Source organism: Trachymyrmex septentrionalis, unplaced genomic scaffold (genome assembly GCF_001594115.1).
Source record: "Trachymyrmex septentrionalis isolate Tsep2-gDNA-1 unplaced genomic scaffold, Tsep1.0 scaffold50, whole genome shotgun sequence".
Lineage (NCBI taxonomy): Eukaryota > Metazoa > Arthropoda > Insecta > Hymenoptera > Formicidae > Trachymyrmex > Trachymyrmex septentrionalis.
In genome coordinates, this window is record NW_017305673.1 from 512895 (window position 1) to 538014 (window position 25120).

At 41.1% G+C, this 25120-nt stretch overlaps 1 protein-coding gene across 1 annotated transcript in view; it reads left to right on the forward strand.

The window, feature by feature from the left end:
- Positions 1-25120, forward strand: part of LOC108751615 (fibrillin-3-like) — a 47406-nt gene that overhangs the window by 5905 nt on the left and 16381 nt on the right. Inside the window, exons 2-14 of the mRNA XM_018491887.1 lie at positions 8854-9033; positions 11831-12158; positions 12753-12904; positions 13174-13305; positions 14342-14464; positions 14883-15140; positions 15492-15758; positions 16164-20039; positions 21224-21337; positions 21426-21539; positions 22816-22921; positions 23018-23201; positions 24002-24188. Coding sequence (XP_018347389.1) covers positions 8854-9033; positions 11831-12158; positions 12753-12904; positions 13174-13305; positions 14342-14464; positions 14883-15140; positions 15492-15758; positions 16164-20039; positions 21224-21337; positions 21426-21539; positions 22816-22921; positions 23018-23201; positions 24002-24188 — 6021 coding nt within the window. The remainder of the gene's footprint in view (positions 1-8853; positions 9034-11830; positions 12159-12752; positions 12905-13173; positions 13306-14341; positions 14465-14882; positions 15141-15491; positions 15759-16163; positions 20040-21223; positions 21338-21425; positions 21540-22815; positions 22922-23017; positions 23202-24001; positions 24189-25120) is intronic.

The following is a 25120-nucleotide window of genomic DNA, read 5'->3' on the forward strand; positions in this document are numbered from 1 at the left end:
GCAATAAAGCGCAATAAAACGTTTTTAACAATACTGACAGAGTATATTTATTGCTGTCAACAATAGTTTGTTGTTCGATAAAGTTTTACGCGCATCTAGCGATTTTTTCGCGCGCGAAATAACAATATTTCATTTGTTATTTATTTTTTGACATTTTCCGTATTTACGTGAATTTCGATAATTAAATCATGGCAATGTATTTCAATCCTTCATTTCCTCCTTCCCGTTAAAGTTCCTCTTTAAAATTTCAACACGTATAAAAAAGGCGTTGTCATGGTTACAAATGAATAAAAAAAAAAAAATGTCATAACATCATTATAGAGTAACGTCGATAATAGAAATTATATTTCTCAATTCGTATGCATCGTAGCGTGTCGAAGATTGAAATTAACCGTGGAATTACGTCGACTCTCTCGATCTTACAATCACAGACATATTTTTTTTAAATTACCGATTACTCCGGGCGATTATTAATCAGAACTCCAGTCCAGATCCGGTTTCCACATCGTGGACTTTCTTTAGCGCTTATTTTCATTTAGCATCTCTTATCCGGTGGTGTTCCGTGAACACTATGTGTAACGAGAAACCCGAGCCAGCTTCCTCTTACCGTAACCGACCATCGTCTCGCGTGTTTCCTCAGAGCCCTATAACTTAATAGTGACTTAGTTTAGTACAGAATTATCTGATGTGGCAGGATGTAAGTAACGGATCTCTTCGAATACGTGAAAATCTCGAACTGATAGTAATCGAAACTTTTAAACTCTTGAAAGTCTTTAATATTTTGAAAATATGTTTCATCTTTTATAACTCTACACATTATTGTATTAGCTTTTATATTTAATCGACACGAATAACAATTTTATTTTCAAGTACATTAAACGTTTTAGATGTCTTAAATTTCCATGATTATGCAGGAGACAGTTTAATAAAGAAATCTCTTCGAGAGATAAATCAAATCTCGAACTGATATGATAATCGAAACTTTCAAAGTCTCGAAAGTGTTGAAAATTTCTAAAATATAATCTCTTCTTTTTTATAACTTTACGTTACATTAATTTTTTTTTATTCGATCGATACGAATGATAATTTCATTATTGAGTCTCGAAAATCTTTAAGATTTTTTTGAAAATATATCTGTTCTTTCATAATTTTACGTTACTATCATAATTTTTTATTCAATACGACCGAATTTTATTTGCAAGTATTTCATATGTTTTAGATATGCAAACACTTCTCCAAGAAAAGATTTTCTTGGTACTTGAGACTCTCAAGAATTTCAGAACTTCCCAGCTTCTCGATAATATTCCAAGCAATCCGAGTCTTTATACGATCAAATTGTTTGAAAACTTGAGGAGTAGGATTCGAACGGCCAGATCGCTAGGGCAGATCTCTTCGATCGTTTGTACTCTGTAATCACCGCGACGCGCAGTTTGTTTCTCTTTCATATTTCCTCCATCGTAATCTGAATGATCCCAGATGATGGGAGCGTTGTTTATTGCTTTTCGCAGCGGTGGGTAATTTCAGGAATAATCGACGTCTTCACGCAGCGCGTGTCGGAAGGCGGTTATTATAATATACTGCGAACTGGATGAAATATAAATTGATCGGACGATTATCGAGGTGTTCAGATTACAGGATCCGGGAACGGTCTGTCGGGAATGTTTAAATTGCTCATACGAAGTCACGACGTGACTTCGCGACACGAGGCGAACGAGACGTCGCGTTGCTTTTGCGGTTGCTAATATCCGTTATAATAAGCAGCGAACGGTACGCGAACTTGATATGCAAGTTGGTTGCCTATTGAACCGATCGTCGTGTATCCTGCACTTCGCATTCGTCGTGATGAACGACGCAAGTCGAGCAGCCTTATGCGGCTTCGATAAGTAATTCGATAGAACTGTGTCAGTGCCCGCCTCGCAGCGGGGAAAACTTCGTGCCGTCTTAAAAGCAGTTTCTGGCGCGGAAGAGTAGACGTCGTCGTCGTTTCAGGAAAAAGTCTCTTTTCGTATGATATACGCGAAACTGTATCGTTCTCTTCCTCATCTCCCTCCCCCATCCCGAGCGAGATCCATCTCGCGACTGACGGTCGTCGTGAAGATCGGACGTACTGATAGGAACTTCTCCGTGCTGGAGAAAAATTACACAGTTTCTTTCCATCCGCTCTTCTTTTTTTAAACATAAAAGGATAAAATTTGAATTTTAATACGCATTTAAGAAATTGTCAATCACACACACACACACACGCACGCGCGCGCGCGCGCGCGCGCGCGCACACACACACACACACACACACACACACACACACACACACACATACACACACACACAAATACATAATGTACGCAAATAATAATAATAATAATTACTTCTTACGAGTATTTAAAAAGTCCGCACATTTATCATAAAGTTTATCATAAGCATCGTATTTATTCAAAAAATATTCTGAATCTTAGTAAGTGTGTGTGTGTTTAATACTTCAACCAAGATTATTACATTAAAACAAATTCGATTTGATTATTGTATAAAGTTGCGCCTTATCGATCAATTTATTTTATAATATTCTACATAGAAAATAAATAGAAAGTGAATTTTGAATACATACTATATATTAATGAGTTTTTTTTTAAATTTATAATATAAATATATTTTAAGATTATTATCAGGAAAATATTCTTTGTTAAAAAAAAAAATTCGTCATTTAAAAGGTAAATTGAGTAATCATCTTTTCTTAGCTAAAATGAAATTTTTCTGTATGTACATAGTGTAATCATATTTTTATCCCTCTCGCAAATTGGGTCTTTTTACTATTTTAGGTTTAAAAAAAAACTCAGTTATATACTTTTTAACTCTGTTACGTTACCGAATATTCTTTTTTAACTGAAATATTAAAATCTGTATTTAATAAAAGTTAAAATCTGAGAGTGAAATTTCGCTTTTGCCAAAAAAGATTACGGACGCGGGGGTTAATAGAGAGCGTATATTAGCAGAAGCGAAATTATGTATGTAATGAGATGGCGACACGCGTGTGTCGCGACATTAATAATCGCACGAGCCTAAAGCTCCATTTTGGACAATACATAATTTGTATTCGTATTATTATTAATTAATTCAGAATAGACGATTCTGTTTATAACTTTGTGCGCCGAGTAATTAAGAGAAAATGGCAAAATGCATAATAAAACGACATAAATGGAGTTCTGTTCTCTTGAAGTCTGAACGCGAATAATAGATCGCCGAGAGAAGACCTCAGAAATTCTGTAAAGTAACTTTCAAAATTTCACGTCGCGTTAAATATGTGAACAAAAAGGAAAGAAGAGAGACGCGAAACTATTTATCGCGGTGTAGCGCGGGTACATTTCTTTATAGAGCCGTCTCCTGCATAATTGCCGAAGTTTAAGAGATATCGGGAGGTCCGCTGGAAAATGCTATAGAAAATCCAATGGCATTAAAGCGCGAAACTTAGGCTCGCAGTTCTCGGGGCGTATAAGCGGGACAGCCCGTGGAGACGGGAAAAGCGGAAGGAGCGTAAGTCTCTCCGGCGCTTCTCTTCGGCGCGAGCGTCATTACTTATTCCCGCGTAGTGCGGAACCTGGTGACGACAGATTTATCGGGTGAAAAATTCACGGGGGCGGGAGGGGTGGAAAGGAACAAGACGTCGTCACGCGGTGTCTTCGGTTTCGGACTGCCAAATGGGAAAACGTTGTTCCTGTTGCGGCGAGATTGCCCGACCGAGGACGTCAGTCCGGTCCGAGGCGCGAGAAGGTGCGCGCCGCAAATAAATCGACGTGACCGATATCGTCGTCGGAAGCCCATCTCCCTCGAAAGAGAGAGAGAGAGAGAGAGAGAGAGAGAGAGAGAGAAAAAAAGAAAAGAAAAAAGACCGCTGTTTACGGAAGCCGCGAATAATTTAGACGCCGAGACGGGAAGGTTCTCTTTTTCTACTTTTTAAATTTTTCTCCTCCTCTTTCCCTCGCGATACTCTCGCGAACGATCGTGAGAACGGCGATTCAGAGGAGGCCACTGCCTCAAAGTTAGACGGGGATCGATTTTTATGCGAGCAGGCTACGAAAATTAACTACTTCTCCTCCGTGAACCTCCGCATCGAGGCTCTTAAGCGTACGGGTTATGTAAATAAAATATGCGGTAAATGTTTTTGTTTTTATTCATCGAAGCAAATACCTCGTTGAATATAAAAAGTACGAGTACACGTGTGTACGTCCCCTAGGGGAAACTACCAAACACGGTGGTGCACCGTGGGACACGTTTGTTATTTTTTTAACAATAATGAGATTTTTAATGTTGACTGCTCAGTTATATTACTTTTCAACTAAATTAGCGACTGAGTTGCCAACATTAAAAAGCTCGTTATTGTTAACAAAAATAATAATTACATATTAATCCCAAGGTACACATGTCCCTGGGCAACGCAGCCTCTCTTATTTATCTCCATAACATTTTATACAAAAGATTTATTCGTGTTGCTTCAAATGCAAAAATGTTTGCATTTAAAACGAGATAAATATATATTTGGACATTGAGAGAAAGTGAAGATTCTGAATGTAATAGGCAACGCAAGAACTAAAAATCATAAAAGATATGGTTGAATAAAGTAATTATAATTCTACAAGTGCACGTCTGATCATTGATATCAATTTGTGACAAGATCAATTTCAGAATACAAGGCAAATACTTCCATTCTAAAAAATATGTGGATGTGGATTTAACACCATGCAGTGTTTTAAATATATAATTTTTATCACGTTGGATATTAATACAACACCAAAATGCTCTAACAGCGTGAATTTAAAATCCATGGTGTTTACATCAACACCAATATACATTTAAAATCCATGCTGGTATACGTTTAAAATCCATGCTGGATTTAAACATCGTATTGGTGTTTGTACAGACATCGACACGACGAGAATTTATGTATATAAATACCACATAGTGTCAAATCCATTCCCATATTTTTTACACCGTTGAAATGAAAAGAAAAAAAAAGAAAAAAAAAACGAGATTGTTAATGCGAATCGTAGCATTTTCCGCACTTTACATCTCCGAACAGACGTTTCTATATACGTACCTACGAATAAAGAGCACTTCCTTCCGGTCGCTCTCGTAATAATTCAGCGGTCGAATATTCAGAATATAGAGAGTACATTTGATAAAATTTTCCCAAGGCACGTCGAGGCGACGATTTTTTATTTAAGCATATCCGGCGAGCGTTTCTATGCCGGAACGTCTCGATGGGCTTTCTTTTTCTCCCGACATCCGCAACGATTGTGTTCGGGAAGCATGACGAGCCGGATGGTAGGCGAGATCGCCACCGAGAGATGGGTTAATCGTTAAGAGGTAGACACGTCGAATCTGCGATTTCGATCGGGGTGGGGGGGGGGGGGTCCTAATGGACGCGCGTGACTGACCGTCCTTTACCTCACGTGGTTGCGCTGTCAAAGTCATTGACACCGGAGAAGTCGAGATCATTGATCGCTCGTCGTTTGCACATAACACATACGCGCACCGAGAGCTACTCGAAGGAAGCTGAAGCTCTATACTGAAGGATGTTTCGGGAGGAAAGATCAATACTTGGCGTGGCGGACCAATGGGTATAGACGTGAAGAAAAAAAGAAGAAAAAAAGAAAGGGAAAAAAGGTGAAAGGAATGAAAAACGTACCAAGTAAGCGAAAGGAAGAATCGATATACGTAAATTGCGATTCATAGTTCCCTGACCGTGTGTTACGACTAACGATACGTCCATGTCGAAGGGAGCGCGTTAATTTGGGCACGAATAGGAACAATGAATCATTTTGCCGCAGCGCTCTTATATATCATCCGTCCGTTCTCGGCATTTATTTTTTTTTTTTTATTTCTTCGCTTGTAACGTCAAAACGTTTCGAGAGGTGCGAAAGATTACCAAATGTAAAATTCCATTGATCTCCAAGTTGGTGCGAGGAACGAAGACATATTCGCTGATCCAGCCTGACTGTCGGCTTTATGTAGTCTTTGATTTATCGATCGGAGAAGGTAAGCCAATAATCTCGAGTGACTAGAATTATATTCACCCGTTTCTCCGTATAAGCGCAAACTGACTCACTCGCCGTGCAGTCAATTACATTAATTGGGGCCCGCGAGTTACTTTAATTAAGCGTTTAATTTTTCGTTTAATCTCGCGGAAAGCCGCGTCACGTCTTGTAACCCTTGCGAAAGTTAACGTTTCGACACGGCGCTGGATCCTCCGCGCGATAAAAGCGTTTGGAGAAAAGAGAAGAGAAGAGAAGAGAAGAGAGAGAGAGAGAGAGAGAGAGAGAGAGAGAGAGAGAGACTCTTCAATGAAGAGTCCGAAGTGGAGAATATTACACGTTGAATACTTCAACGTACCTCGGAAACGGAATTTGTGCGCTCTTTATTTAATGAAGTGTCCGATTTACATCGCACAGTCGCATCTAAGCTTCTTAAGAGAAGATGAAAACCGTACAATTTAATTCAATTGATTCAAATTTCAGCTTGAATCGAGATTTAGGTCACTCGTTTAAGAATTTGCTTATTGCCGCGTTCATCAAAAGCGAATGCTCCTGGAAGGGACAAATTAATAAAGAAACTTAAATATATACGAGAGAAAATTAGAATCTTGACGCCGGTACGTTGGCAGTATGTTCACGACAATTTACGATGCATTTTGTAATAGCGAGAGAGAGAGAGAGAGAGAGAGAGAGAGAAGTAAACCGCAAGTTATCTCAAGTTTTACTACTGGTCGTTTTATCACTGGTTGATAGACTGTATGAAAGGCCCGACAACAGAAGGGGAGCCAGAAGAGATACTTTAAAGAGAGAGACTGGCCGTTTGAAAATTTATGTTCCTTTTACCGAGAATTTTTAATCTGTACCAGAGATTTGTTGCCGGGAATAAATGTGAAAATTCTGTTAAAGCGCAATAAAACGAACGCTTTTTACCGTTTACATCTGGAAAAACGGAATCGCATAAAACTCCGTGTGTGCGTAAGATCGTAAGCTGAAATGCGCTTTTCCACAATTGTATGCGCGAAAATTAAAAATTTGTATAAGGAGAAGAAAAAAGAAGGAATCGGCTTTGGGGGAAATCGTCACAGATACCCAGGGGGGAGGGGGTGGTGGTACCTCAATAGGTTCGAAATGCGAAATGTTTCCTCGCGCGAATAAAACGAAAGTCATTCGTTCCCGCGCGACTCACGTTCGCCGGGACGATTTATTTTTACCCCGGCCACGTTTTCTCGTCCCGTTGACATCCCGTCGCATCGGCCGTGCGGCCGATGGCCCTATCGCATACGGTGAAATTTTTGCGGCCGGTAGCCGCGCCGCACCACGCCGTGACATCACGACGTGACCGTATATTATATTGCCGCGGAATTATTCAATTTTAATCCCGCGTCACGCTGTGTGACTGCGCGACCGCGAGATCCTCCCACGTGCCTGACACACGTCTTTCCCTCTTTCTCGTCGCCAGGACTTACTGCGAGAGTACGTGCATTGTCAGGGTGTACGGTACTTATTGTGTGCCACGCTCGCGCGATACTGATGGAATGCACGTGCACGCGAAGGCACAAGTAGAGGATTTTAATTTTGTAATCGCACACCGTGATTTATAATACCGAACATGTATAATAATAATAATAACAACTTTGTCGTAGTGCAACTGTCAAATACAACTAAACAGACAGAAATACAGTAAGTTTGATACTGAGTATCAGCTACGCATACCGATAGGCGAGGCGGCAGCTAAGCAGCTGATTTTAAACCGTATCTGAATATCAGAGTAAATTTTCGATTTTGTCAATTCTTAATAAGCAAATTCAAAACAATTAGTATCGCGAATACACGAAATACAAGCAGTCTAACACAAATAATACAATTGATATAGTTTTACAATAAAAGTTTTACCGATATACAAAGTGCATAAAAGAGAGAGAGAGAGAGAGAGTAGGATTTAGTAGAGAAAGTATACAGGAGAAACATTTATAAAATATTTCTATGTGCAATTATATAGAAATATTAATGTAGAGTAGAGTGAAGGGACTATAAACACTGAAGGAACAAGTCGAGTGAAGTTGATGATTATTTATCGATCAATAAAAGATCCCTTCAAAAGATTCTCCAATGATTTGGCTTTAAACTACGATAATTGACATTTATATATTATCAATGTACGAATAATTATAATTTTAAATAAAAAGCAAAAGCCTTGCCGTTTGGAATTAGGTATCAGCCGCCACGCGGGAGAGCAATGCCGAATCGGTTTTTTAAATTATAGTTTAACATCAGTAATATGTGAATGTTAATTAGTGTAATTTACAGCTAATATCCTTTGAATAAAGGCTCCTATAATTAATAAATACGATCGGCTTTAATTTTTCCCGTAGGGGTATTCGCAATTCCCCATTCTCTCCTACATTAAAACCATCGAAAACGTATAATAGGTATTTACCTTAAACAGCGCTCTACGGTCTTGTTATAGTACAACATTAATTGTAAGCGTGTATCAGACTATTATTGGAATTGGATGTGAGGAATGAGAGATTATCACTTCTCTAGTATATATACCGCAATAATGTTGTTTACCCGGTATTCGCAATTCTCCCATTTCCCCCCTAAATATTATTATGTATATGCAATATATATAGTTAGCGTAAAATTTAATACATGTTGAATCCGACTAAATATCGCTGGGCTGGACTTTCGGACACGTGGGAGGTTTAATGGCACGTCAAAATTTTCATCCAAGCGCCAATTCGACGTGCCAATTCGTAGCTTCTAGTGTTTATAGCTTACGCATTCGCTATATACGATCGTAAAAGTGCCTGTTTCTCCTCGCTTTCAGGGATCCTCGGCGATTGTCCGGTGCGGCCGCCGCAATGGGGAACCGTGAGGGAGAGAGTTCTTCAGGACGGTACTCTGCAGATTGTGTACTCGTGCGAGCCGGGCCGTAAACTGAAGGGTCACAAGATAGCGACTTGCACCGCTGACGGCTGGGACGAGCCCGTCCCGAAATGCGTGCCTCGTAAGATATCGCCTCCGACTTTAAACAAACCGCTCTCGTCAAGCGCCTCGTTGCGTGGGAGGACGCGTGTCCAAATCTGAAAGTTCAAGCAATCTTTCGTCGGGAGATTAATTGGCCGTGGAATCTACGATACGATCAATCTCCATCTCGCGTCTCCCACGTCGCCGACTCACTTTTACTCAATTGACATTCATCCGTTCGCAGAACGTGTTTGTTTCTTCTTCAGTTTAACATTGCGATTTTATTAATCGTTCGCCTCGATGATTTATTTATTGGTCGTGCCGAATATTTGCACGTCGCCTGTCCCCGATAATAACGGTATATAAATAGCATTACCGAGAAGTGGGACTCCATTTTAAAATTAATAATTCCGCACGTCAATTTATATTGTTTGAAATAGTCAATTGATTTATATTGATACAGCTGATACGTAATTAACGCCGTTCGCAAATCGCGCGTCTATTCTGGATATACATTTATTATACATTTAAGGAATATTCGGAATTATATTCTCGGATTGGAATCAGAGTAAATTAACGATTTGTGCGTACCAAGTATCGCATGATGTCCCCGCTATGTCCATAGCTATGCGGCATTATACTAATTTGATCGACGTAAGTCAATTATCCACATGAAAGGGAGCTTAACTCCTCGTGCCTGGCTCGGTTGAAGCCTCGACGCGCGTGTTCAATAGAACTGACGGACAAATCCGTTTACTGCGAGACACCGCGCTGTCGAAATAAAGGGACTCGCAGCATCAAACTCGCTCTTGATATCGCAAAGCGAATCAAGATTTCGCTTAGTCAATCGGACACCGAGCTCATGATCGACAGACGAAGATTGCTGCGGATACGATGATTGAACTCGCTTCCTTTCATTGTTCATTTTGATCGTAACCTACGTTTTCAGAGATAAATCTCATCTCAACTTATATCTATACTGGAAGGCAGCATTATTTTCCATTTCTTGACATAATTATGTAGCTCCTACCCGTCAGATAATCATTCAAAGTTATGAATATATAAAAAAGAGTTACGTTCTGTGGAATTAAATGCTGTCCATATGTCGTTCCGTCGCGTTAATCCATGCCAGTGGAAGCGAGCAGTTGGAACTATATTTAAAATTACATTTTTATGAAAAAGACGGGCGCGACGGAAGAAGGAGAGGGATGTGTCAGAAGGTCCCGAAAGTTTCGAAGAACAATTTACCCAAGACGCCCATTCCTATGATTTGTGGAAACACGACTTTACCGTGGGATTCAATTTTCACCGATGCTCAAGTTATCGGCATATCTTAAGCCGGGGGGGGTTGGCATTGCTCCCAAGGCTGCAAATATATAGGGTGTCTTCCGTTCTTTGCTGACTTTCAGAGTCGGTGGAGAACTTTTTTAATTAAAAAAAAAAAAAAAAGAGGAGTGAACGGAAAAGGTGGCAGTCAGGCAACGACCGGATTATTTATTTCAGCTTGTAATTACCGTCGTCGTATTATTCTTATATTAAATAATTGATTTCGCAGTTTATACGTATACCTCGCTGCCGTTAAACCGATGAGGTTTATCGATGATATCGATGATGAAACCAATATCTGGGCCGCTACCCCTTCGATGACGATCCCTTTAGCGACGACCAGAAACGGCGAGGACGGAATTCCTGGATGGGGAAAATTCGCGGAGTTGCGTTTCGGTGCTTCAGGAACGCGCCACGTTCCATCGCATGTGCGCTATCGATGGTGTGCAGACGAGATTCGCCGACATAACATAGCTCGCATTCGCCTCGATGGAGATAAGCCGCCAAGTCATACACCCCCGTCCGGACGTTACAAGCATACGTACGCGTATCCCCCGTACACTTCCTGTCTCCCTTCGGTTTGAGGCTTTGATCGGGATGCGCCGCTCGTGTGCTTGTCCAGAGCCAGAGGAGCTTAGCCACTAGCTTGCGTTCATCAATGATTAGGCGCGCCTATATATCTGTAAATTATTCGAAAGTGTATAGTGCAACGCGAGAAATGATAGACAGAACGAAAAACGTCTGCGTGCCTGAAGGTTCAGATAATAGCAAAAAGCTGGCGCGTGTCCCGATTAAAAAAAAAAAGCTCCAATTTGTGAATAGGGTAAAATTAATTACCGTGTTAGGAGGTAAATTACATTTTACGGAAGGATATATAACATTTGACATATACCTTTTTATGTTGCTTGACGTATTTTTTTTTAAGAGGTATTTCTAGGAGTAATGTCTTCTCTCGCTTCTGAGTTGTATAAAAGTGCAGATTTTTACGGAAGATAATCTTGGCGGATTTTACAAATGTGTGTGAATAGCGCGTATACTCGGTACGTGCTTTACGCGTTACTTAGCTGATACGGGAATTATGCATGTAAAAAATACATTATTTGATAGCATTCTCGTATGCGATAAAAGGCGGTAAAAGTATCTGTCCCCGTGTTGGATCACTGTACATATCCAATGAGATTAATCCTCTGTGATGTAAAGCTAACGCCGGGAATACCTCTAGAAACATTTTTACTCAGTAAAACGAATATTCTATTTAAAGTCCATTCGCCGGACGTGTATGAGTGACGAGAATTTAATTAAAATTCCTTTAATTATAATTGCAAAATGGATATTTTATTTGCGCTAGTACAATAAATGTACAAGGCGCTAATGATTTCGCTGCGATGAGCGAATATTTACGTTTTATTATTCATTAACAATTTGCGGCAATTACATTATTCTATTCTTCGCGAAATAGAAGGTGCTTAGCTCTCCGGCGTCATACGTTACGTTCTGTGCCCACTGTATAGATATAATACGACGTTTCCGTAACGACCTTTATGTCGGCGATCAACCAATCGTTCCGGACTGGGACAAGGTACAAATCGCGAAGGATCGTCTTAAGGCGTTAGAGAGGATAGACGATTTAAAAAAGCGCAGAAAAACAAAGGAGGGCAACAAGAGGAAAAAGAAATGGAAGAGGCCGGTGAAATCCTCGTCGAGGCTACCTACGGCAACAAGATTAAACGAAACCGTAGTGTCCCAATTGGATATCAGCTGTGCTGCGAGAAAAAGCCTTAGAAAGGGACTCATCAAGGCTCCTTCGATCGAGAATGCTCGCCCCGCCAAATACGCCAGGTTTGTTGTTGCACAAACAAACTGCAAAACGACTCTGAAATAATGAAAAAGCTTTATCTTGAGCTCGCTTAAAATGTAACAGGAAATTAACGTCAATTTCTTTTTTATATCATATATACATATAATATTATACTAATTTGAAAAGTAATTAATGTGATTGCGAGAAGAAACGCTAATGGTTAAAAAAATATAATAACAAAATTGGTTTTAACTTCCCGTTGGTTTTTTTCACAAACTCTAACAAGATTATTATTATTATTTTTTTTTTTTTAGCATTCTAAAATCCATTTAGAATTCCTTCAAATTCCGACTGTCCTAACCATCCGCCGTCCGAACTGTTTTCACGAATGAGCGCGAAGTATTTTATTCCCAATTTCATTGGCTGGGTCTAATACGAATCAAAGAATTTTTATCACTCGGAGAAATTTACAGAGACCTTAAAAATATGCTTTTTACCGATTACAATTGCATGCGATCCGAATGCTCGAAGAGTCATAGATTACCGCGACGCGGTATATCGAGTTCAGCTCGGTATAGGACCGCGAAAGGTTAATACATGTACATACCTATAATAGGATGTGTATTGTCCTATAGGAGAAAGAACGTACTGCCGCCGTATAATCGATACCTGGTTGCGGTTTACGAGTGCGCGGATGGTTACATCTTCGTGGATTCGACGACGGACAGGCTTTTTTGCAGTAACGGCACCTGGCTGGGACGTCGTCCGAGATGCGTGAGAGACAATCGTAAGCCACGAATAAAAAATTTATTATCCCCGCTCACTTTAATAATCACGTATATAAAACAGCAAGCGGTCTACGCTTGATGTATGTGTTAATCACGTTCTCTTACCAATCTAATATCTGCAAATTTCTCTCATATAAATATCAAGCACCAAGATTCCGTAAACGTGATTCTTTTTCTCGTCTAATTAAATCTATTGTGTTAAACAATCTGCCTGCACGCATCCGTATGCGCGCTTTGTTATGAAATAAATGTATGTTTGCCGTAGTAGAAGTCCCAGCGGATAAGGTGAAACGTTGCGATCAGGGAACAGGCGAATGCGAACACGTATGTGAGGATACGCCAAGCGGCATAAAGTGTTCCTGCTTCGACGGCTTTCGAGCTAAAGGACCGTCCTGTATCGGTAATCCATACGCCCACAGCCACATATAAATTCACCACTGCATATTTCACATTTTTATATCTTTTGAGGAAAGTCAAACTCACCCGCACAACTTTCTCTCTCTCTCTCTCTCTCTCTCTCTTTCTTCCTCTCTCCTTTGCTCTCGACATGCGATATTTTCGTCGATATTTCCACACCGAAATTCGTACCATCTCCGTATTGACTATCCGGCCGTATCGATTCGTTATATTACCTGTTTTCGACATGCCAGTTTTTCATCTGTTGCACTTGATATTCGTAAATTTATGGAAACCACGAACGCACGCGAATAATCCATGTCGTCGGAATGCTCGCGAGGTGAAAATAATTTCAACTGCGGATATACGTATGTATAACGTACGAGCAGTAATTTTAGCGCTCTCGAAAACATACCCCGTTGTAAACCACCGCCGTCTTAATAATGGGATTATCGGTTTTCGAGCGTATCGGATTATTTAAGAGTCGGATTGCGCATATTGTTGTACGATATCGGCGCGGTATCCAGTTTAAAAGCTGTTATCGATTCGGACGTTTCTCGGCGTTTACCAGTTTTCTATTCTCACTCCCCTTTCTACGTCCTGTAATGCATCGCATGTTTGTAGCCCGATGATTGCTCGATCAGCGACAATGTGTAACATAGCCCAAGTGTTACAATACGTGATATTTTAGCGTGTCGATAATACGCGATTGTAGCCATTGAATCTCTCATTCTCACGATAAAATGCTAATAAATAATAGGCTAGGATTAATTCTGATGAAAAAATACCAGATTCCTTCCTTTAGCAGAACGCGTAAATTAATTATCCAATTTGGCGTAGCTCCGTCGTTTGATTAGCTCTGTCGTTTGCGTTAAAAATTTCATCAATCTTCACTCTTTGCGGATAAAAAAAAAAAAGAAATACAGTTATAAGAATATTTCACAATTTAATTACAATGTTGCTGCGCATATAGTTGTAAAAACTGCGAAGTTCTTAAAATTCGATTATCGATTTTCCTTTTCTCTTTGATATTCTCTCAGACATCGACGAGTGTGCAGAAGGCATAGCAAAATGTACCGATATTTGTCGCAACGAACCCGGTTCGTACTCTTGTGAGTGTCATGGTGGTTTTCAGCTGGGGACCGATGGTCGTTCTTGCCAAGGTTAGTCATACAGAAAGAAAGAAATCTCTGACAAATATTTACTAATACTCGTCGGTTCCTCTTTGTGTCGGTGTATTTATATTTACACGTTTGTGTGTCATCTACACAAACTAAATTTCTTGCAGTGAAATCTCTCACTCCAAGATAGTGAAAACACAACCCAATTCTTGAAAATATTTCACTTCTTGAATCGTCACTCTTTTTCAAAGAGGTAAAATATTTTCACTTTTCTTTCTAAGGGTGGTTGTATTTTCACTCTCTTGAAGTGAGATTTTTCACTGCAAAAAATTTAGAGTGTATTTATGTACTAGCTTCAAAAAGCAATTTATTTTAGCGTTCTTTGATTCAATTTTGTTATTTAATAAATGAACTTGTGTCGAGAGAAAAACTCTCTGTAAGATACGTAACTATTACACAGACATCAATGAATGCCTCTCGAACAATGGGCACGGACCTTGCCAAGGTACTTGTCGCAATCTCCAGGGAAGCTACGAGTGCAGTTGCACGGATATTCCCGGGTACAAATTAGCTGCCGACAATCACACTTGCGAAGACATCGACGAGTGCGCGCTGAACAACGCGAATTGTTCTCATCTGTGTTTAAACACGCCCGGGAGCGTCTTCTGCCTCTGCCCGGATGGTTTTTATCTGACGAATGATTGGAAAACCTGTCAGGGTAAATATATTTCATGTTCGCTTTCGATCGACTGTAACCCCTATTTTCAATCTTGTAAATAAATTATTAAAATGTTTATCTGGTGATTTCACTGTTTATTGTATTAATTGCGTCGTCAAGATTTAATTGTGTCGATCATCTTTTACAAATTGTAATTTTCCTTCTCATGATGATTTAGACCGATCGATTTTCCAATATTTACATTATTTATGATATTTACTTACGATTATCCAGCTTCTTTCATTCTATTGGAATTTTACATTGCAAAAATAACATTACGAAGTCTGACGCAAAAAGAAAAAAGAAAGAAAATAGACATTATAAAATCTGAGTTATATCTTTTATCTTTAGATATTAATGAATGCGAGGTAACTCCAAAGATATGTGCGGAGAACACTGAATGCGAGAATACAGTGGGATCATACAAGTGTACAAGTACAATACATCCTCACGTGGTAACGAAGATCCTTCGAGAAGAGGACTACGACGATGACAATGAAGACAACGATGATGAAGACGAGAACAATGACGATGATTACGGGGAAGAGATTACCGAAATTCCGCAGAGCTCGAGGTGCGAAAATGGTTTTAAGAAAAATGAAAATTTAGAGTGCGTTGGTAAGTGTACTTCACAGAAGATAAAGTTATTAATAATAATTATCATTTTATATAAAATCCGATTGTCAATTGAAATATTCAAATATAGATAGATTTTTAAATGAAAAATATTGATATACTTCTTTGCAGTAACTTTCTACTTTTTTATGTCTCTATTTTCGAAACTTGGATATTTTCAAGTGAAAAGTTGGATTCTTCACTTTTGGATTCAACTTTCGACATTTATTTATTTATTTCGAAGATTTTTCTTTAAAAGGCACTTTTCCAGCAAAAAAGTAACACTCAAATGAAATCTGCGTTGCTCAAACGAAATCTGGCTGACGTTATAATTGGGAGAGGGAATTCTATCGTATTCGGAAAGAAGAGAGATTGCCTTGAGACGAGATCACTGACATTCTCTTCCAGATGTGAACGAGTGCGCCGAGATCGAATCGCACCGCTGCCAGCACGAGTGCGTCAACGAGCCGGGTGGTTATCATTGTGCCTGTCGACCTGGTTACGAGCTCGCGGAAGACGGTGCGACGTGTGAGGACGTGGACGAGTGCGATGTACCATCCCGACCGTGTTCGCACATCTGCCGCAACACCGATGGCGCGTACGTGTGCCAGTGTTTTTCAGGGTTCACGCTGACGGACGACAACGCGACTTGCGTCGAGGAGAGCGCGCAGTTCAAGAACTGCTTCAGCCTGGCGAAACCGTGTTCCCACATCTGCGAGGACACCACGGAGGGACCGCGATGCGTTTGCCCGACTGGATACGAGCTGTCGGACGACCGTGCGACCTGCGCGGATGTCGACGAGTGCGCCCGGGACGCTCCGTGTTCGCATTCGTGCGTTAATCTCGAAGGCGGTTTTACTTGCACGTGCCCGAACGGTCTGGAGATCCTCGAGCACGCGAGTAAATATAACTGTACCGACGTGGACGAGTGCGGCGGGGATGATCACGGTTGCCAGCACCGATGCGTGAATCTGCACGGCGGACACGAATGCGCCTGTCATTCGGGATTCGTCCTGGATACCGATGGCAGATCCTGCATCGACGTGGACGAGTGCGCGGAAGGATCGCACGGGTGCTCGCATGAATGCGAGAACGAGGAGGGCGCTTACAAGTGCGGGTGTCCTGGCGATATGTCCTTGGATGAAACCGGCAGGAGCTGCGTTTTGTTCGACGCGTGCGAAATCGCGAATTGCAGTCACGCCTGCGAGAAGGATCGGGGCACCTACAGGTGCGTCTGCCAAGAGGGATATATCTTGCAGAAGGACGAGAAAACCTGCCTGGATATGGACGAGTGTTTCGAGAATGAGCACGATTGTTCGCATGAATGCATCAACGTTCTCGGAAGTTACAGATGCGCCTGTCCGCAGGATATGAAACTTCTCGAGGATGGTCTCACCTGCGGGGATCCGGCATGCCCTCAGGGGCTTCGACAGGACGAGCATGGCGAGTGCCGGGATATCGACGAGTGTCTCGAAGGTGAATACGAGTGTTCGCATTTCTGTTACAACGTGTATGGGTCTTATCGATGCTCGTGTCCTTCCGGCTGGGTCCTGGAGGACGACAGTCTCACTTGCGCGAGGAGTGATCCTTGCTCCAATTCCTCGTGCTCGCACTCGTGCGTTCCATCGGACTCGGGCTATAAATGTGAGTGTCCTTCGGGTTATCTTCTCGACGGGGACGCGTGCAAGGATAAGAACGAATGCGAGGACGAGGTGACGAACGGCTGCAGTCACGATTGCAGAAATCAAGAGGGTTCCTATTCATGCTCTTGTCCGGCGGGAATGGAGCTTCGAGAGGATAATCGTACGTGCGCAGTCATCCCGGACGAATGCGCGAAATCTCGAGGAAATAATAACTGTACTTGTCCCGCGGGATATACTTACTCGCGAAGAGAGCGTATCTGCGAGGACGTTGACGAGTGCCAGGACAAACAGGGACACGATTGTTCCCACGACTGTATTAATACCGACGGCTCTTATTACTGCGAGTGTCCTCTCGGTTGGCGGCTGCGGGAGGATTCTAGGACCTGCCAGGAGCCGCCAGATGATCCTTGCTCCAAGGATCACGCGGGTTGCTCACACACGTGCGAACGGGATGACGACCGCGTTCGTTGCGGTTGTCCGGAAGGATACGAGCTACAGGATGACGGGAAGACTTGTCGGGACGTGGACGAATGCTCCGAAGGTTCCCATGCGTGCAGTGACATTTGCTTAAACGTCGAAGGCGCTTATCATTGTCAGTGTCCTTCGGGATTTCGGTTGGGAGACGATCACAGAACCTGTCAGGACATCGACGAATGTTCGTCCGAAGAGGCCGATTGCTCTCATGGCTGCTTGAACGTAAACGGTACTTATAACTGCACCTGTCCTGAAGGATACGAGCTACAGGATGATGATAGAACGTGCGAGGTTGCGAATAAATGCGTCGCCTTGAACAATTCTTGTTCGCACAGCTGTATAACCCATAACGGCACTCACGAATGCTCGTGCCCTGCGGGATACCACATTGGCGAGGATGGCAGGACCTGCGAGGACATCAACGAGTGCGTCCAGGACAACGGAGGATGTTCCCATCTTTGTGCGAACACGGAGGGTGGCGTCGAGTGCGCGTGTCCCGAAAATTATGAGCTGTTAGAGGACGATGGCAAGACGTGCGTAGAGATAAACGCGTGTTCCATCGATAACGGGGGATGCTCGCATTTCTGTCGCCACGAGGACAACCGGTTATTCTGCTCCTGCCCGCCTGGAATGGTCCTGTCCGAGGAAACGGTGTGTACGTACGAAAACGATTGTCTGCAGGACAACGGTGGCTGTTCCCATTTGTGTTACCACGAAGCCGGAAACGTCACCTGCGCCTGTCCATCCGGTATGATTCTAGCGGAGGATCAACGGCTCTGCGTGCAGGAAGACGGGTGCGCGATCGAGAATGGCGGCTGTTCCCATTTCTGCCACGATCACGATGGTAACGTGACGTGTTCGTGTCCCGTAGGGATGTCCCTGTCTCAGGACGACGGCACTCTTTGCATTCACGAGAACGGGTGCGTTCTTAACAACGGCAAATGCTCGGATACCTGTACTTTCGTTAACGGTTCGGCCGTCTGCGAATGTCCCGAAGGCTACCGTCTGTCATCGCGAGACAACGCTACCTGCGTGGACGTCGACGAGTGCTTGGAGCTGCTAGACAACTGCACTCATCAATGTTTCAACATTCCAGGCGGTTTCAACTGCAGCTGCAACGCTGGCTTCTCGCAGAATTCTCAAGATCCGACCCTATGCGACGACGTCGACGAGTGCGAAATCGAGAACGCAGGATGCTCGCATTCCTGCGTAAACCTGGTGGGCACCTTCAGATGTCAGTGTCCAATCGGACACGTCTTGGAGCGAAACAACAAGACTTGCGTTTTGGTGGATGGCTGCAAGAACGACAACGGCAACTGCTCCCATCACTGTCATCGAGTGGATGCTGCCGATGGAATTCCGGTCACTCGTTGCTCCTGTCCGCCCGGCTTCCGCCTGAAGCGCGATCTTAAGACCTGCGAGGACGTTAACGAGTGCGAGGAATTTGAGAACGACGTGGAATCGGGCTGCTCTCACACCTGCGTGAACACCGAAGGCGGTTACGACTGCGAGTGTCCAGTCGGTTACATTCTGATGCCGGACGATCGGAAGAACTGCGTGGATGTGGACGAATGTCTGACCAATCGTCACAATTGCACACACGACTGTGTGAACTTGCTAGGCGGTTACACGTGCACTTGCTACAAAGGACATTATTTGCACGCTGACAATTTAACCTGCCTGGATATCGACGAGTGTTCCAAGCTGAATGGCGGGTGCTCGCATAATTGTACCAACACCATCGGTGGCCACTTGTGCTTCTGTCCGACGGGCTACGAGCTGTCACAGGACGACGAGAAGACTTGCATCGATATCGACGAGTGCTTGAGTGACAACGGCGGATGTGATCACAAGTGCGTTAACACCGTGGGCTCCTTCAGCTGTGAATGTCCACCGAATCATGAATCGTGGAATGGATCCTGCCGACCGTTCAATCCTTGCCGAGACCATAATGGTGGCTGCGAGCACATTTGCGCAGCAGTGAACGGTACCGTAATATGTTCGTGCGAGAAAGGCTTCCAAAGGGACGAGATCGACGGTTTCAAATGTCGTGATATTGACGAGTGCGAGGAACAGCACGGCTGCGATCATATTTGCGTCAACAATCCCGGCTCGTACGAGTGCAGATGTAAGGAAGGATTCCAAATGGTGAATTCTACTTGTGAAGGTAAGTGAATAATAATAAATTTCGATTTTATTCTCATGATATAAATCTTGACATCTTTAAGTATAAGTCATTGATGATTTATTCATAGACTAATATTGTAAAAGGGAATTCTAAAGCATCCCAAGTTGAAGGCGACGGGGCTTCTGGAAAATTATTGAAAAGGAAGTAAAACATTTTAGCTATTATATTTAAAAAAACGTGAAATTAAAAAATTTTTTAAAAAATTGTGATTTTACAAAATAAAGTTTAATGGGATTTTTAGTTTTTATTATAAAAATATAAAATATGTATTGTATATAATATAATGAGAAAATATTTTTTGCATCTTAATGCTTTTCTCATTATCTATCGTCATAATAATCTTATAGCTTTTTTACAAGAGAGAATAAATCTTTTAACATTTTTATTAATATATATATGTATACAAATATGCGTAATTTTTTAAACAAAAATTTATTGAAAAAAATGTGAAAAACTAAATGTGATTATTTACAAAAAAAAAGCTTCTAACAGCATGGCATATGTCGGCAGCTCACAACTTTGCTTCTTCACTGCTTGAAACTTAAATTTTACGTTGCCATTCCTCACTTATATTCTCATTATCTTAAAGTTTCTTTTAAAAAAGAAAGCCACTCGCATCACTAAAAGAACCTTTTAGAGATGCGAAAGGTTTGAAATAATGGTATGTACAGAAATGAATCATGTATGTCATTTAAGGATTAATCGTCGTTACTGAATATTAAAGTAAGTTACAAAGGAATCTCTCTATTTCACGTTGTGTGTGTGTGTATGTGTGTGCGCGATGAGGTATTCTTAAAAAAAGAAAATTATATTCACGAAGCGGATTGCGCATAAAAGCAGTAATAAATGCAATGAAGAAAGAAACTATCACGATCCACTTTTATAAATTCGCGTTTTACAAATCGTTGTTTCAATTTATTTTGCTATCACGGTTAATTTTCTGAAAATAGTATCGTCATCTCTCTGGAAAATCCGAGAGATAACGCGCGGTTCCTAGTTACACAGTTTCGCCCTTTTCTCCCTCTCCCTTACTTGTGTTCCAGTTTCGAAGCTTGCTGTAAAGTTAGACTCGCTTAGCTCGGGCGGAAGTTTCTCGAGTAACCACCGTTGTGTTTGTGCGTATGCGATTTCTTTTTTTCTTTCCTTCTCTATTTTTTTTTTAGACGTCAACGAATGCGCAGCCGGTATTTGCAAGGGCAACAAATGCACCAACATGCCGGGCAGTTATCGTTGCGAGTGTGAGGCAGGATATCGATTCCACGGTGATACCTGTGTAGGTTCGTGTGTAGGCGGAAAGCGTGTGCTTACTTAAGAAAAAAACCGATGTCGCTTAATCGTAACTAAACTGAGTTTGCTTTTTCCTAGACGTCGACGAATGCCTGGAAGAGACACCCTGCAGCGATAGATGTGTCAATACACCTGGATCGTACTACTGTACGTGCTCCGTCGGATTTCAACTGGAAGGGAACAAATGTGTAGGCAAGTTAAAGCACACTGTAAAAAATAAAAAAAAATAAAAGGTTAATTTTAACTTGAAGATGTATAGTGGACTTTCTAAGCGTGCAAAAAAATGGCAAAATTAACATTTTTGTGTTAATTTTAACATTTTTTGTATACTTAGAAAATCCACTGTAAGTTCAAATTAACATTCTATTTTTTACAATCCATCCAATCGTACGCACTGCATTGTAAAATACAACGTGTTGTGCAATACATATATATATTTTATATAGGATAGGGCGAAGATATTCCGTCAATTTCAACTCAGCAAATACTGAATATTGAATTGCAATAATGCAGCAACATTGTAACATTCCTGCTATATTGCAGAAATGTTACAATGCTGCTGCAATATTGCAGTTATAGTCTGTGTTTGCTGGGAACGAAAGTTCCAAATAGCAAACAATATCGCTTTGCAGTGACATGTTCATAATTACATCGTACAATCACGATTGCTTTTGAAGGCACAAGCACAACCCTTAAATAATCAACATATATGTTTTGTACAGAAACAAACATTATCGATGAAAAAGGGACGAAAAGCCCTTCTCTACTCTCTATATTCTTTTAAAAACAAAAAAAGTTACGCACAAATCTAGACGTCGTTTACTCGATAATGGTGATGGATATGACTTTGACGGGTAAAAGTCTTTCTTATAGATTTTGTTGAAAGAAACCGAAATAGTTTTATGACATTTTACCGTATCTGTCATCGTTTCTGAGATAATGGTCTTTCTATCTAGACTTGTGCGTAACTTTTTGTCAAAGAATGTGTTTTATATATACTTTTATTGTTATATACATGTATACTTTCTAACAAAAAGCTGCGCACAAGTCTAGACAGAAACACCATTATCTCAGAAACAGTTACAGTAAAATAACACAGAACTATTTCAATTTTTTTCTCACTAACACATGCTGCACGTGACTCATGGACAGGTCTAAACATAATCTATAATTGAACTACATTTAAACCCTCATATCTAAAAAATTACTTTCTAAAATACAAATTAACATATAACTTTTTTAAAAAAAATTTCGTGCCATACATTTTAATTCGCCAATTTCGAGACACTACATATACATATTGATAAAAATCAAATTAAAGCGCTATATGTGCTTTCATATATTTTATCATGCAAATTTATTATTATTGCGCATTAATCATGTCATATTATATATTTACTTGATTACGTGAATATATTTGTACACGCTTTTGTAATATTAATCTGAAAAATTCATTCCACGGCCGCAGATATTGATGAATGCGAATGGCGTCGCGACAGATGCGATCAAGAATGCGTCAATACCGTAGGATCATTTGTTTGCGCCTGTCGCGCCGGATATACGTTAATTTTGAGGTAAGATCTAAGGGATATATACAGCAGCTGGTAGAGTAAAAAAAAAATCAGATATCACACGATTCCCACTCTTTATGCATGGGATTGCACGAGCAGGAGTCAATGTCAAGACGTGAACGAATGTCTAAACCGGAACGGCGGTTGCACTGGCGAGTGCATCAACACCGCCGGAAGTTACTATTGCGTCTGCAGTGAGGATTTGGTGTTGGCGCCCGACGAGAGAACTTGTGTCTCGCCAACGTCGGAATGCCGTGCCATGGAGCCACCTATACACGGAGAGGTAACTGTCGCACGGATATCGCAAGTCATATTAGATAGATCGAGTCAATATATACTACCGAAATATATATTCTAAAGTATCTTTCAAAGAGATGATGTACTACACACACACACACACACACACACACACACACACACACCACCGACATTTCCAACATATACCACTTTGCATTTTATATGCCGTGTTAAAATGTTAAAAAAAAATTCGGGAAAATCCGGAGCTGCAAGAATAGCTGGGAAAAATGGAGAATTTAAACATGTTTGAAACAACCGGCAGAAATTAAAAATGGCAAATTAATAAAATTACTGAGTTTTTTTACATGAGATCAAGATGAGAACGAAAACGAGATAGCCGAAAGTTGAAAAATAATGTGTTTATAATAATGTAATTATAATTAGCGACACACACACACACACACACACACACACAAATTGAAGTACACGAATTATTCGAGAGTCTGCCAATTGTCATTTGTAATACAATAAATTTTTATAAGTAAAATCAATAAATAAATTCAACACATTTCTTCATTGAATATAAATGATACGTACAATTAATTTGTACTCACGAGGAAGACTGTATTAAAAGTCGGAACGTTTGAATTTATTTATAAAGATTTATTATATCAAAAATCACAACTGGCGGAGCTAAATGTGCTTAAATTTTTAATTTAATTTCGTTAGGGCCTTAAATTTATATATGCATTTTTAATCATTATACACACAAATATGACAGGAACACGTAAACTTTATTCTCCCGACTATGTCATTTATTCTGTTTTCCTGGGTTGAATCGAGCAGATCAGATGTCCAGGACATTCTTCCGGCGCGTCCGCCTATCCTCAGGGCGCCAAGTGTCACGTCCGATGTCGCAGAGGCTTCCGGCTAGAAGGGGCGCATACGAGACACTGCGTCAGCGACGGCCACTGGAACGGGAGAGAACCTATGTGTCTGCCCGAAGTCGCAACAGACCTTTTTCACAATCCAAGTATAACTTGATTCCACAGTCCCACGGTTGCCAAGAAAAACGCTGCAGGCATCATGTCCTCCACGTACCGTAACTTCACCGGGAAATTAATCAAGATGTTTATCCGATAAAATTTTTAACGAGTTGACTGTTGCATCGAGCGTCGCTTTACGCGTAGTACGAGCCGCTGTACGCTTACATGGCCGTGTAATTATTTTCGACGGAACATTTTTTTCAACATCGTTACTTTCATTAAAAATTTATTCTTGCCGTTTCACGGTTTTTCAGACACGCCCGCAGCATTTTTTTTCCCGAAGACCCGCGTATCTCTTTTAAAGGGAGTACGTTTAAGCGAGTACCTCCATAGACGTGATAGGTCAGTGAGCTCTGTAATACACTGGAACGAGCCGTTGAGGAGTGGGGGTGTTCCAATTTCGGGATAATGACATGCTAATGCAAAAAAGTTGTACTGTTTTCTTTGTCAGCGATTCGCTGATTGGCTAATGTGGTTTTACCATCACAAGTAGGAAGCAGTCAGAAAGATAAGTTTTTGTCTGCCGTCCTTTTTCCCGTTCGAGTCGCAGTTTTCTATAGTTTACTCCTCAATTTCTAAATAATGACACTCTAATATAAAAATTGTACTGCTTTTCTTTGTCAGCGATTCGTTGATTGGCTAACGTAGTTTTACTCTACCATAAGCGGAAAAGAATCAGATGAATCTTCGTTTGCCTTCTTTTTCTCCGTCGGGCCGCAGTTTTCTACAGTTTAATTCCCAATGTTTAAATAATGATACTCTGATGCAAAAATTGTACTGTTTTCTTCGTCAGCGATTCGCTGATTGGCTAATGTGGTTTTACTACTGTAAGTAGGAAAGGATTAGAAAAGTATTTCCTTGTTTTCCTTTCCTCGGTCTGCAGTTTTCTGCAGTAGCTTAATACAGGAAAGGCGTGTTT